This window comes from Narcine bancroftii, chromosome 12 (genome assembly GCF_036971445.1).
Source record: "Narcine bancroftii isolate sNarBan1 chromosome 12, sNarBan1.hap1, whole genome shotgun sequence".
NCBI classification, from domain to species: Eukaryota; Metazoa; Chordata; class Chondrichthyes; order Torpediniformes; family Narcinidae; genus Narcine; species Narcine bancroftii.
This window is the reverse complement of record NC_091480.1, coordinates 88596449-88611792: the sequence shown is the minus strand read 5'-3', so window position 1 is coordinate 88611792 and position 15344 is coordinate 88596449. Positions and strand designations below refer to the sequence as shown.

Here is a 15344-nt window from a genome sequence, read left to right as displayed (position 1 = left end):
TTGGAAGTTATTTACTTCTGTCATCTTCCAATGGGTCATTTGGGGAAAACACACCTGTAGGTCTGAAAGGTTGATTATATATCTTTACCTCCTATGGACTAATGAGTTTCTCCAGCAATTTGTGGATTTACCCCTATTGTTTCCTCTTGTTGACGGGAAGTAACAAAGGTCCTCAAAATAACTATGCCGGTCAACAAATTTTTTTTGTGTACCATGCAAATATACTTTAAAGGCTGATGAAGATCCAGGATCTAGCCAGTGGGTTACAAGTCTGTGATATTTTTTCCAGGATCCCCTGCATACCTGACCATAAGAAAAGGAGCAGAAATAGGCTGTTCAGCCTACCGAGTCTGTCCTGCCATTCAATCATGAGCTGAGCCCACTCAGCCCCTCTTGATGCCCTGGACCTATCAATCTCTGCCTTAAATACACCCAATGACCTGGCCGGAAGGGGCGGGGATTTGGCTCTGTGAATGTAGAGCTGAGGTAAAGGAGACAGAGGGAGAGCTACAAGGAGACATGGCGGAGGGAGTGGCTAATGGAAACCGGAGAAGTCAACGTTAATGCCATCTACAATCACAGCATCTACAGACTTTCACGTTTCACTCTGGAAGTTGAGTACAACTGGTGGCCAATGACCTTTTGTGGTGATGAATTCCCCCTGCATTCACACTACTTCATTTGCTTTTAGATATTGAATAAATAGATCATTAATTGCCTTTCTGAACTTGGTCGAGTGCCTTCAAACAACTAGATGGTGATCGAGTAGTCTGAAGGATAGATATGGAAGGGAAAAGATTTTTGTGATCATCGCCTTAAGTGAGGCACAAGCTTTTGTGACATCAACTCTGAAAAGTTCAATAGAAATTGAAACAATCCAGGAAGTGAACCCACTGTGCTGAATTCTAAACCTTACCATGGCTGAAAGATGGTAAGGTGCCATGGTTGGTGTAGCAGTTACAGCGCCAACAATCTGCGATGTGATGCTGTCTGGAAGGAGTTTGGACCTGACACCTGCCTCCTTCCACCCTTCAAAACGTCCTGGGGTTATTGAGTTAATTAGTACATTTGGGCGGTACGGACTCATGGGCCAAGAGGATCTATTACCATGAAACCTCAACACACTCCAGCCCCAATAGTGAATTATCCACTATTCCGGGCAATTCAAATTCATATATATTATGTGCAAGGGAATGAAAGGCCGACTGTTCGGGAAGCAACTGACATTGGGAGAATGTCAGGTAGGGACTGCCCTAATGTAATGCAGATCCATGTGCGCCTCCTGGTAATCGTTGATGAACTTGGCATCTCAAGGATCCAAAACAAGGCTGCAGGACTTGTGTCTCTTTCTTGCATCCTTGAAGCATTTAAACAATTGGAAATTCCATAAAGATATAATAATATCTTGGGTCATTTACAATGCAATTTCTGCCCAGATATACATTTCACTGGTGAATATTCCACTGTCATTGGTCTCCAGCTGTACCTTATTCTGAAGTTTCTCTATCTCCTCTTTATGTGAATTTTCAGTTTCTTCCAAAGTTCTTCTTTGAGCGGTTTCCTTTTTCAGAAACTCTATTTCCCTAAATAAAAAGCCATAAAAAGCAATTACAACTTAAATATATTAATCCTGGTGAAGTATTAGTTTCTTTCAGATATAGCACCTCTAACTGGCAAAGAATACACGTGGAACTTTAATATGTTTATAATAAAGAGCACAGACAGAATCTTGGCTTGGCTTCGCGGACGAAGATTTATGGAGGGGTAATGTCCACGTCAGCTGCAGGCTCGTTTGTGGCTGACAAGTCCAATGCGGGTCAGGCAGACACGGTTGCAGCGGTTGCAAGGGAAAATTGGTTGGTTGGGGTTGGGTGTTGGGTTTTTCCTCCTTTGTCTTTTGACAGTGAGGTGGGCTCTGCGGTCTTCTTCAAAGGAGGTTGCTGCCCGCCGAACTGTGAGGCGCCAAGATGCACGGTTAGAGGCGATATCATCCCACTGGCGGTGGTCAATCTGGCAGGCACCAAGAGCTTTCTTTAGGCAATCCTTAGATTACTGCTACCCGTGGAAACATTAAATGAGTGTGTGAAATGTTTGCATCCAACTTTACAAACCATTCTTAGCATCTTTAATGTTTAATACTACATTCCTTTTAATGTTCAGTAGGACTAAAATAATGTGGGTCATGATTCCATGAATCATTTTCTGTAACCATATAATGCAAGTATTTATTCAAAAGCAAATTCCACCCACAGAGAGATCAGAGATTGGCAGGTTTTTAATAATGCAGTTCTAAAACTACACAACAAACGATGCTACAAATATACATTTTTGTTCATCTGTACCTTACTAATGATCTTAAGTGATTTTCCCAAAAGGGAAAACAAAAACTTGCAAAGCCTTTTACATTCTCTGAGCATATAATGAAAGACTTATGATTGAAGAGAAGCCAGTTGTAAGATCTTGTCAATGGATTTGGACAGTATTGCATTTGAACCACATGGGCCTGCCTAACAGCATTGGAAGGACATAACAATGACACATCAGGAATCAGTGCTTGAAGTGCTTGATCGTATCTAGAATTGGGGAATGAGGAAGGGATGGGGTGGGGAACAGAATTAAGTTTGACATGGGAAGCAGATTGAAAATATGATGGTAATAGATGAGCAGGGATCCAGCTGGATTCCTTTTGAAGATGCAGACCATTTCCAGCTACATTTGATCATCTACTTCATTACAGATGCTCCTTGACTTTGTTCTGATAAACCCAGCACAAGTGGAAAAATCGAAAGTCAACAAAAACTTCAGTACCGCACCTAACAAACATCATACCTTAAACGCGGTTAGGATAGCTACCGTAGCCTACAGTTGGGCAAAATCATCTAATACAAAGCGGATTTTATAATAAAGAGTTGAATAGCTCGTAATTTAGTGAATACTTAAAGAATTTTTATTCAGCTTGGGCTAGCTCAGACCACTTACCATAGCCTCCAGATGGGCAAATTCATTTTATAATTAAATGTTGAATACCTTTTATTCCACACAGCCAAAGCATCCATCGGCTGCTGCGTGATAACCAATAAGGACAGTCATTGCAACACCACCATGCAGCGAATCGTGAAAATACAGAACCAAGTGACTATGTTCAGGTATCTTCATTAGAATGCGTATCGTTATAGTAACTTTAAAAAATCGTAAGTCACACCATCGTAAGTAGAGAAGCATCTGTATCTACTGCTTAATAGATTCAAAGAACACTACAGAAACTGGCACTTTGAGCCACAATGTCTGTGGTATCTACCTATGGTTGGTGCAGTTACCACAATGCTGTTTCAATCCTAATGACAGGGGTTTGAATCTGGCAATGTCTGGAAGGAGTTTGTACATTCTCCCCATGTCTGCGTGAGTTTCCTCCAGATGCACCGGAAATTGTAGGTCAATTAGGTGTAATTGGATAGTATGGGCTCGTAGGCCAAAAGGGGCTTTGGCCTTATGTCAATTTAAATTTACACTAATCCCACTAACTTGTGTTATATCGTTTTCCCCTATTCCTTGGCAATTCAATATTGTCTCAATACTTCATAAACTAGTGAGAAGTCATTGTCTCCACTAATCTTCAGGTAGCGAATTTCCCTGGCTCCAACAGACCTGCGTGAAAAATTCCCCTCCCCCATCATTATGCCCTTATCTACCGTCTTGTCTTTTCAGTGAAGGACTGCATAAATTGCTTTTTGAGGGAGCCATAACATCGTAAATGCGGTCAGAAAGGTCAAGGACACAAGTTGGTCTAATCTAAATACAAATGGGATTCCAAAGGAACAGCTGGTGGGATTCTGATGACACAATATGAAATCATTGCTTCTGACCCACCAAACAGTTCATTGCACCTAATACTGGAAACGTCTTCTCAGAGGATCAAATGAGGGTGCTTCAGCTTGGAAACCAAGCTAAGATCCCAGATTTGAATCCGTAAGATCTTCTGCCAAACACCTTGCACTAATCCTAACGAAGGCAGAAACAAATAAGTTGCTTTCATAAATCTGAATGCCTCTCCTTTATTCTCAATGTTCCAGTAAGGGCTGGATGCTTGGACATCGCTCAGAAATCTCAGGTGCACGGATGAAGTGAAACTGTGCACAGCTCCCATGTGTTGCTAAATGTTTGTTTTAAATCTGTAAATCGTTTAAATTTTTAAAAAACTGAACTTAACTTATAAGCGTACTTAATAAATGACAATTACATAATGAATCAATTGTATACAAGCAAAATCATGTAAAAGGGAGAAAAAAAAGGGTAAATAAGAAAATAGGCATAACTACAATTAATAGATTAGTTTAGTCCATTTGTGTTTTTTTCCTTTTTTATCTTTATTATTTTAATACAATAATCTAATAAATGAGCCTGATATGGTTGCATACATTATGTTTATGACTAGATTGAGTTATTATAAGTAACTATTAATGTAGCATAATGTAGTTGCTAAATGTTTTAGGAAATGTCAAAGCCATGTTGTATCTGGTGGTACGATTGCAGAACTGACCGAAATATGGCAGTTAATGCATCTTAATTAAGTTGCATTTTGCACAATAGCTTTAAGCTGAAATGATGAATGGACACGATACTATTCAAGGCACTTAAACTCTCCGGTTGGTTATTGACCGTAATTTCCAAATGCAACATAATTGTTTTGACAGAGGTGTAAGTATGAGGCATGCCAGGGCTGAACATAGGATCGTAAAAGTATCTTTCACTGAGTTTGGTGTAGAGGTTCACTTCCTCCTTTAACTTTTAGGTTGCTTTCCCTCATTTCATTTTGCTTGCTTCGCCTGCTTCATGCCCAGGAAGACTTTATTCTGCACAGTTTTTGCACAAGTTCAGGAGTGAATAGGTTATATATTGGACATAGAAATTCTTTCTGACAGGTCACTTTGGTTCAAAGAAAACAATTCAAGGGACCATTCAAATATTTCTTAAATGTTATGAGAGCATCAGCCTTTACCACCCATTCCGGCATCGCTCTGTAGACTGCAAGCAATATCGAAGGTGGCGTCGCTGCCGAAGCCGCTGAAGCAGCAGCATTGATATTGGTGCGGACGCGCGGGGAGTGGAGATGGAGATGCAGTTTTGAACGGCCCAGTGAGGGAGCCGACAGTGGTTTTATTTGAAATCCTGCACCTATTAATCGGCAGTAGCCACAAGTGGGCTGCAGACTCCAGGGAAGCAGAGGACTGGAGGCAGGGCAGCAGAGGATGGAAAGATCACCCTCTGTATGAGAAGGAGATGACCTGCGGGGACGGTGACCATGGCGGCGGGCCAGTGAGGGGGGTCTGTGGCTGAGCAACCAGAAGGGTACCAGGTATCGGAAACGGGATGCGAGGAGGTACCGAGGGCGCTGAAGGTTTCCTGACCGTGTCGGAGGTTCGGATTTGGAGCTCGGGTCGCTAATGGTTTGGACTGGATTCTGGGTGGCTGCGGAAGTGCTGGAGATGAATCTATGGACCCTCGGTGACACGGTGGGGGGGATTCTCTATTACTTCTCTCTCTTTGACTGTAAGTCTGACTGTAAGAGGCGCTTAGGCAATTCCTGCCGGTGGCAAATCTGTCTACCTTGCAGCAGACAAAAAGAAATTTCATGTAATAATGACACTGTTTTATTACGATGATAATAAATTGAATCTTGAAACATCCTCAAGGAGAAGAAATTCCTCAGATTCCTTCAAAACCACTTATTCCTCACCTTAAACCTATGCCTTTTCTTCTCAGTACACTTCTGGAAGTTTCTAACTATCTACTCTGTTTAGGTCTCTCATAAAATATCATACTACACAAAATTTTAAGCAATAAAAAATCTTTAAGTCATGGAGTTGCTGTATCCTGTGCGTGACAGAATAACTCATCTTCATATAGGACCTTATTCAGCTATATAAACTAATGCCTTGCACCACAATTTGTAGCTATTGCTTAACAGTATCAACAGAACATGGAAGAATGTTCCTGGAAATAATTGATTATCCGAACTAAAGTTAAGGGAGGGAAGTTTAGGGAAGACATCAGGGGTGAGTTTATTTTTACACAGAGAGTTGTAGGTATCTGGATTGCCTTTCCAGGGATGGTGGTGGAGATTGAAACATTGGGGGCATTTAAGAGACACATGGATGAAAGAAAAATAGAGGGTTATGGGGTAGGGAGGGTTTCGTGCTTTTGTTTTTAGACACAACATCAAGGGCTGAAGGGCCTGTACTGTGCTGTATTGTTCCATGTTAATAATGGGTTAGGGTTAGGGTTAGTATGTTAATAAATGGTCAACCAGTTTACCTATCTCGGCTGCACCATTTCATCAGATGCAAGGATCGACAACGAGATAGACAACAGACTCGCCAAGGCAAATAGTGCCTTTGGAAGGCTACACAAAAGAGTCTAGAAAAACAACCAACTGAAAAACCTCACAAAGATAAGCGTATACAGAGCCGTTGTCATACCCACACTCCTGTTCAGCTCCAAATCATGGGTCCTCTACCGGCATCACCTACGGCTCCTAGAACGCTTCCACCAGCGTTGTCTCCGCTCCATCCTCAACATTCATTGGAGCGCTTTCATCCCTAACGTCGAAGTACTCGAGATGGCAGAGGTCGACAGCATCGAGTCCACGCTGCTGAAGATCCAACTGCGCTGGGTGGGTCACGTCTCCAGAATGGAGGACCATCGCCTTCCCAAGATCGTGTTATATGGCGAGCTCTCCACTGGCCACCGTGACAGAGGTGCACCAAAGAAAAGGTACAAGGACTGCCTAAAGAAATCTCTTGGTGCCTGCCACATTGACCACCGCCAGTGGGCTGATATCGCCTCAAACCGTGCATCTTGGCGCCTCACAGTTTGGCGGGCAGCAACCTCCTTTGAAGAAGACGGCAGAGCCCACCTCACTGACAAAAGGCAAAGGAGGAAAAACCCGACACCCAACCCCAACCAACCAATTTTCCCCTGCAACCGCTGCAACCGTGTCTGCCTGTCCCGCATCGGACTTGTCAGCCACAAACGAGCCTGCAGCTGACGTGGACATTTACCCCCTCCATAAATCTTCGTCCGCGAAGCCAAGCCAAAGAAAGAATAATGGTAAGCTTCATGGCTCCACCTAATATACACCTTGTATTTTAAATCCACTAAACTGAGAGTTGGACTATTCATAAATAGCATTAGCCAACTTCTTAATTATGTGGTTGTGAAGCTGTTCAGGACTCTTACACATTGGCTCGTAGCTGATCATCCTTGCAGCAAATGTTTAAAAAATTGTGATCTTGTGGAGAGCACACAGAACAAAGCAATGAGTCCCTGAATATGTGCTTAATTCATTTTAATGTTTTGCTCTGGGGAAAAATCTCTTAATGCTGAAACAGCCTGAAAACTTGCCAAGGCAACTTCTTACTGAACTCTAAATTCTGTGCAGGTCAATTCAACAGGCCCAGAGAATTGTGAGCCTTTGGAATATCCTGTAAAGGAGTAAGTGGTTATAATTTAGAGAAACATGGAAGCCTGCAGATGCTGTGATTGTTGTAACAACACAGAAATGCAGGAGGAACCTAGCCAGTTTCGCAGCGTTCATAGGAGGTAAAACTACATATCCAACATTTCAGGCTTGAAGCCTTTGTCAAGGGATGAGCAAAAAGCAGGCAGGCATCTAGACAATAACCTGCTGGAGCAGCTCACTTGCCAGATTCAAACCCATCTGTGCATCAGTCCAACTATCAGAATGAAAATGGTCCTCAGATTACAAAGGGAAGGGATCCAGCCCAGCACAGGGACAGGGGAAATCTCCCCTTATACCACAGAGGGCATTCCTTACTTCTGCTGGTATTCCTTAATCAGTCGTTTTGCTTTGCTGTACTTCCTCTCCAAGGCCTGGTACTGAGCTTGCGTCTCTTTCAGATGCTCGTCCACTGCTTGGCAAAGAGTCTGGGCTTCCATCCAGTAACTCTCCAACTTCTCCATCCGCTCTTTGTTTTCCTCCACACTTTGCTCGAGCTGGACCTTTTCCATCCTCCAACGCATTTTTTCCTGTTCTGTCGAATGAAGCTGCACAGGGACACAGACAAAAACAAGTACCCATTTAATCAGATGCACTGTGACGTATAACGCCTTTACACACAACAGTTAACATACAGTAACTCTACTTAGAATCCAATCTCTTACGTAAATGGAGACGTCACTGTGGAATTTAAGTCTATCTGCATTAATTTTTGCACAATGTTTGCAATGCAAGTTCTCAACTCAGCCACTTTAATAAAAACCATGAGTTGTTTAAAATAAACAGTTTACATATTTATTCAAAAATGAATTGACATGAATTCAAAAATCACTGATTGAATAAAAACATGTAGAAGAAACTCAATGGCTCAATCCAGGGAAAGAATCATTGAGGAAAACACGAGAGTCTGTACTTGTGATTGTGGTAAAAACAGAAATGCTGGAGAAAATCACTGTGTCCACAGCAGGTAAAGATATATAAGCAACAATTTGCATCAAAATATTGACTTCTTGTGGGGGGGGGGGGTAAAAGAAATAACAAGTTCTAAACCGAGAAACTGAGAACTACTGTCTGATCTACATGCCGAAAGCTCGTGAAATAGGTTAGTTATGGGAAATGAGTTAATCTTTGATTCTTATAAGTTACAAGTTCCTTAGTGTTAGATCTTTATGTCAGGTGGCAAGCATCTCAGGAATGTTACTGAAGAAGTGAGCGGCCAAATTCTGAGGATTGAAGTGGATTCTTGCAGGCTTAGAGGCCAAAAAATTGGCAAGGAAAAATGTAAAAGACCAACAATTAATCTTTAAAGAGATGGTTTTGCTACTAGTTTGGCAGGGGAGTGGGAAGCAGAATGGGAGTCCAGCGAATAGGGTAGAAAGCCAAAAGCATGATGCCGTGTGTTCTGAGTTTGCGAGGAAGGACGGGCAGGGAACAAAACATAAATGTAGCCAGTTAGAGAGTTTGAAATGTGTCTGTTTCAATGCCGGGAGTATTAGGAATAAAGGGAATGAACTTAGAGCATGGATCAGTACGTGGAACTACGATGTTGTGGCTGTTACAGAGACCTGGCAGGAGGAAGGGCAGGATTAGGTGATGCAGGTACTGGGGTTTAGATGTTTTAAAAGGAATAGGATGGGAGGTAAGAGAGGGGGAGTAGTCAGCACGACTGGTCAGGGATCGTATCACAGCTATAGAAAAGACGGATGCTGCAGTCGGTGTGGGTGAAAGCAGAAATAGGAATGGAGCAATCACTGTCCTGGGAGTAGTCTATAGGCCCGCAAATAGCCCTTGGGGCACCGTGGAACAGATAATATTACAGAGTGGTTGTTATGGCTGACTTCAACATCCCTAATATTGTCTGACACTTCCTGACTGCAAGAGGGATAAATTAATTTGTCAGATGTGTTCAAGAAAGATTCCTGGCACAGAATGTAGACCAGCCAATGAGAGTAGAGGTCATACTGGATCTAATAATACTGGGTAATGAACCTGGTCAGGTGGTGGATCTCTTGGCAGGGGGAGTATTTTGGGGAGAGTGACCACGACCACCTGAGCTTTAGCATAATGATGGATAAGGGTAAAAGCTGACAAAATGGAAAAGTGTTTTATTAAGGGAGGGCTAATTACAACAGGACGAGGCAGGAATCATCGAGAGTAAATTGGAAATAAATGTTCAAGAGGAAAGCACAGAACTAAGGTAGACGAAGTTGAGGGACCACTTGTGCTGGTGTGTCCAACTGGGACAAGGAAAAGATGATAGGAAAAGGTAACAGTGGTTGATAAAGCAGGTGAGATAGCTAGTCGAGAGGAAGAAAAAAGCATTAGATATAGGAAGCAGAAAACAGGAAGGGCTCGTGAGAAGTATGTGTTAGCCAGGAAGGAGGTTAAGAAAGGACCTAAGTATACTTGTATATTCATGAGATCACTGGTTAGGTTTTTGTTTCAAATTGTGTATGTAAATTTATATGTTAAACTCAATTAAAAAAAAATTGAAAAAGAAAAAGAAAGGACAAGAGAACTCAAAGGGGGCATAAGAAGGGGCATGAGAAGGCCTTGGCAGGTAGGATTAAGGAGAACCCCAAGACGTTCTGTGCATATGTGAAGAACGGAAGGATGACAAGAGTGAAGGTGGGGCCACTAAAGGATAAAGGCACAACGTGTGCATGGAGGTGGAGGAGGTTGGGGAGGTCCTTAATTAATACTTTGTGTCAGTATTCACAAAAGAATAGGACCTTGATCAGGGTGAGGTCAGAATAGAACAGGCTTGTGTCCTGGATAACATGGAGATTAAGAAGTTGTTGGATCTATATAAAAATATTAAAATTGTTGTCCTCGGGGTTGGACGTGATATACCCCAGGCTGCTGTGGGAAGGAAAGGAAGAGATAGTTGGGACAGTAGCTATAAGATTTGAATCCTCATTGGCCACAGGGGATTGGCCAGAGAATTGGAGAATGGAAAACATGGTCTCAGTGATGTGCAAACTATTGGAGAAGGTTCTTAAATATAAGATCTCTGGGCATTTACAGTCAACGTGGCTTTGTGAAGAGAAGGTCGTGCCTCACGAACATAATTGAGTTTTTTGAGGAGGTAACAAAATAAATTGACATGGTCGACATACATTTTAGTAGAGCATTTAACAAGACCTCCCATAAGAGACTTGTTCAGAAAGGCATGAGATCCATGGAACCTTGGCTGTGTGGATAAAAAAAATGGCTTGCAAGTAGAAAGTAGAGAATAGTAGTGGAAGGAAAGCATTCTGCCTGGAGGTCAGTGACTAGTGGAATTCTGCAGGGATCTGTTCTGGGACCCCTGCTCTTTGTGATTTTTATAAATGACCTGGATGAAGAGGCAGAAGGATGGTTCAGTAAGTTTGGAGGAGTTGTGGGTGGAGCTGAAGGTTGTCAAAGGAGACAAAAGGATATAGACAGGATGCAGAATTTGGCAGAAAAGCAGTAAGTGGAGTTCAATCCAGATAAGTATGAAATGACGCAATTTGGAAGGACTAACTAGAGGCTGAATATAGGGTTAGTGGTCAGTTACTTAAGAATGTGGATGAGCAGAGGGTCACCGCACAGGTTGATAGGATAGTTAAGAAGGCCTATGGGTTGTTTGGCTTCATTAATAGAGGGATTGAGTTCAAAAGTCAAGAGGTCTTGATGCAACTGTACAAATCTCTGGTGAGACCACACATAGAGCATTATGTTCAGTTCTGGTTACCTCATTATAGGAAGGATGTGGAAGCTATGAAGAGGGTGCAGAGGAGATATACCAGGATGTTGCCTGAATTGGAAAATAAGTCTTATGAGGCAAAGCTGGGACCTTTGTTTTTCAGTATAGAAGGATGAGAGAAGACTTAATAGAGATCTACAAGTATATGAGAGGCATAGATAAGGTGAACAGCTAGTGCCTGTTTTCCAGGACAGGAATAGCAGGAATTGCAAACACCAGAGGACATACATTCAAAGTGAAGGAAATTTAGGTGAGACATCAGGGGTAAGTTTTTTATCCAGAGAATTGTGTGTGCTTGGAATGCTATGCCAGGTATGGTGGTGGAGGCTGAAACATTAGCAACATTTAAAAAACCCTTAGACAGGCATATAGATGAAATTGAAATAGAGGGTTACGAGGTAGGGAAGGTTTAGTACATTAAAAAAAAAATGAGATGGCACAACATCGAGGGCCAAAAGGCCTGTACTGTGCGGTAGTGATGTATGTTCCATGTACTGTATATAGCTTTAACGGTTAAAGGGAGGGCATGCAGTGCTCAGCTGTCTGGATGGTAAAGTTAACGTAAACGCAGAGGGAGGGGCTTGTTGTTGGCAGTCAGCATTACAAAAGATGTCATGGTGAAATGAATAAGGAAAGTGTGGAGCAAAATAGAAGGATAATTCATAGGAATACCACGAGAACAGATTGATTGCAAAAGACTTTTGAAAGCATGTTAATCGTAAAAGGGGTCAGAACAGTAGCTTGGCTGATTAAGGATCAAAGATGAGAACCAGTGGATTCATGTGAAAGCATCAGTGAATACTGGGATTTATAAAAGAAGTGGACTTTGACAAGATTATGTCAAATCAGGGAAGTGGCTGAGATATCAGATAATGACAACAAGGGACTACAAATACCGATGGTACCTATTAGTCTATGTTACCTCATCACAGCGGGATGGTCCTAGTTTTGAGAGGAAAGTTAGGGTAGGAATCACGGACTGCTTTTAATTCTCTCTAGATGCAGGAATGGTACCAAAGGACTGGAGATTTGCAAAGGTTACACCCTGTTCAAAAAAGGGGAGGATACATGTAATGATCACAGTTTAATAATTATAAACAACCCAAACTAGAGGCAGCAGAGAATTTTTAAAGGCAGATAACATATGACGGATAACATATGACCAACACGACAAATTTTTGGATGAGGTAGCAGAGGGATGGGATGAGGGTGATAGGCTTCCAAAGACTTTTGATAAGACTTCGCATCATTATCGAAATTAAATAGAACAACAGGAAGAACAAAAACTGTCTAACAATAGAAACCAGAGTTGAGGTTAATTGCAAGTGGAAGCATTCCTCAGTTCTAGGAATATACACAGGCTTCTTATATACTTTAGAGACAGGCGAGTAAGGCTACAGGGAGGACAATGGTAAATTTTAATAAGATGCAAACAGGCTGTTGAATTGGGCGGAGAAATGAAAATTAAATTTAGAAACAAGAAAGTGAAAGAGAACGTATTTTCATAGGACACCTTATGGGAAAGAGTAAAAGGGGAGCGAAGCATAGGGCGGATGCAAGTTGAATAGACAAGACTCCTTACTGACAGGCTGAATTTGAACCCAGGTCATTGGTGCTGTAACAGTGTGGTGCTAACCAAGCCATCCTTAAGGATGTATAACTAATGTTATTAGATTTCTAATAAATAAATGTTTGGCCCAATATATTGAAAAGTTCCCATTATACTTGCAGAATCAACATGTCATGGGTGAACTGAAGAACATTCCTTACTCAGTCTAAAAACATACAGACCCTCAATCAGCGTTAACCCAAAACTATAATAAAACATTTTCTTATGATCTCCAGGATAAATGCAATAGTATTGTACGGGTTTCTAAAATTCATGAAGAGCGAAGTGTGCTCCCCAGTTGTTCATCTGCAAAGGATAAAAAGAACAGTGGTTTTCAAACTGCCCCCCCAAACTCACATTCCACTTTAAGTATTCCCTATGTCACCGGTGCTCTGTGATTAGTAAGGGATTGCTTAAGGTGGTATGTAGGTGGAAAAGTATGAAAATCACAGCTTTAATCATATGTAATTGACTCGTTATGTGCAGGGTTTCATTACTCCATAGGAAATGGGCCAATGGCAATTGTTCTCAAGCAAAATATTTAAGGAACAATTAGGTCTAGAGCAGTGATTCTCAACCTTCCTTTCCCACTCACATACCCCCTTAAGCAATCCCTTACTGATCACAGACCGTTTATGGCACAGGGGGATGAGAGCTTAGGGGGCAGTTTGAAAACCACTGCTATAAACAAACTATCTAATACCGGTGATCACAGAAAGCAGCAAACGTACCTTTCTTTTTAGTTGTTGGATCTCTGCTTCAGTTACAGCATGTTTTATCTGAAGCTGGTAATAAAACACAATATTATCATTGATATTATAGATCTATGTGTTCTGTTTTATTCATCTTCCAGACATAAAGCAGTACTATCTGCCCAGTTGCTTAAGATTAATAATGTATAACAAACGGATGACAGGGAAATCTTTACATCAATCAATTCGAGGGAATTACCTCATTGTGGAGCAAACACTTAACCATATTAAACACAGCCTGCAACAGCAAGAGTGAAACTGAATCGTGTTGGATTGACGGAATAAACTGATGGGTGGGTACACATAAACCCTCACAAGCACTGGCTGGGCCAGTGAAATGTAGACGTCCACTATTTCGCCAGATAGCTTGTCAGTCCAAGTAAATCTGAAGGGGAAGGAAATTGGCGGAGGGATGAAGTGGGGTGGAGAGAGGGAGTGGGGTGAGATGTTTGGGAGAGGGAAGTGATTCAGGGAGGGAGCATGATTGTGGGAATGGTAGGCCTTTGAAAGTCATTGGTTAAAGAAGGTCATTGGGGTGTGGATGCTTGATCAGGCAGTGCTTTTTTTTTAATTAAAAATTTTCAAAAATTTAAATCTAGACATACACCATGGTAACAGGCCCTCCCGGCCCACGAGACCGTGCCACCCAATTGACCTACAACCCCACTACGTTTTGAATGGTGGGAGGAAACCGGAGCCCCCAGTGGAAATCCAAGCAGACACGGGGAGAACTCACAAACTCCTTAAAGAGAGCGCAAGATTCGAACTCAAGTGGCTGGTGCTGCTACAGCATTGCATTAATCACTATGCTAACCGTGTTTGAACGAGCTGGATAGAATGAGAGGCAAATGGCAGGAAAGGAAGGAAGTGATTGACAGGGAGGAGGTGGGAGGATGCACAGCCTGGGGCAGAAAGAATCTTTGGCATTCCTCCAACACCCAGCCACCATAATCAGATATACCGGTTCAAACTCTGTTCTTGCTGAAGGGCTCGAGGGGTTTCCTCAACACCCACTGGTTGGGACTCTTGTAAAATTGGGCCTAATCATTGCAGCTGAGACTGGGGACGGCATCCTGGAACAGAGAGTATCTGACCTCCTTGTCTGACTGTTTCTACAATTTATGTTGACTTAAATGATAAATTGCACTGGACAACCAAGATTTTGCTTCCTGAACACTTCTGAGTGTATTTTATGGATTTTGGGGCGCTGTTCGTGAAAATTGCCTTAAAATTTTCCGATCATTTACTGTCTTTTAGATATAGCCTTTTTTTTTGTGATTTCCAATCATATTTACTTCAGGATACATGTCACTGAAAATTCATTTCCTGCATTCCCACTTGGACTTCCCCGCTGATCTTGGTGCAGTGATGAACATGGTGAAAGGTTTCACGGGGCAATTGCGGCCATGGAAAAGTGGTATCAAGGCAACTGGAATTCATCAATGCTGGTTGTCTATTGTTGGTCACTGACTTGAGAGGCATCAGATGTTGAGTATAAATGAAAAATCAGTGGCAAAATACTTTTAATTCTGTTGAACTAATGCAATATTTCAGCATCATTATGCTATTAAATATGCTAAATTCAATAAAACATCAAATAATGTTTCTCCAACTTCCTATGTGATACGGCAAACCTGAAATTATCTTTGTTTTTGGCTTGAAGCTGTCTCTCATAATCCCCAGGGATTTTCAGGAAGCAAACCTTTTGAAAACAATTGTTGTCCAGTGTTATTCTTC

The 15344-nt window shown here is 41.9% G+C and overlaps 1 protein-coding gene across 4 annotated transcripts in view; it reads right to left on the bottom strand.

The window, feature by feature from the left end:
* The window catches only part of LOC138746469 (neurabin-2-like), a 177601-nt gene that overhangs the window by 4905 nt on the left and 157352 nt on the right, over positions 1-15344 (bottom strand). For 3 of the 4 annotated variants that reach the window (XR_011346979.1, XM_069904658.1, XM_069904657.1), the window contains exons 8-10: positions 13587-13640; positions 7835-8064; positions 1487-1583 (exon numbers count right to left, since the gene is read on the bottom strand). Coding sequence is in view for 3 of the 4 variants with exons in the window: in XM_069904658.1 (XP_069760759.1) it covers positions 1487-1583; positions 7835-8064; positions 13587-13640 (381 nt within the window). In the remaining variant the exon portion in view is untranslated. Of the gene's footprint in view, positions 1-1486; positions 1584-7834; positions 8065-13586; positions 13641-15344 lie in introns of those variants that run through there. The other variant, XM_069904659.1, reaches the window with a different exon arrangement.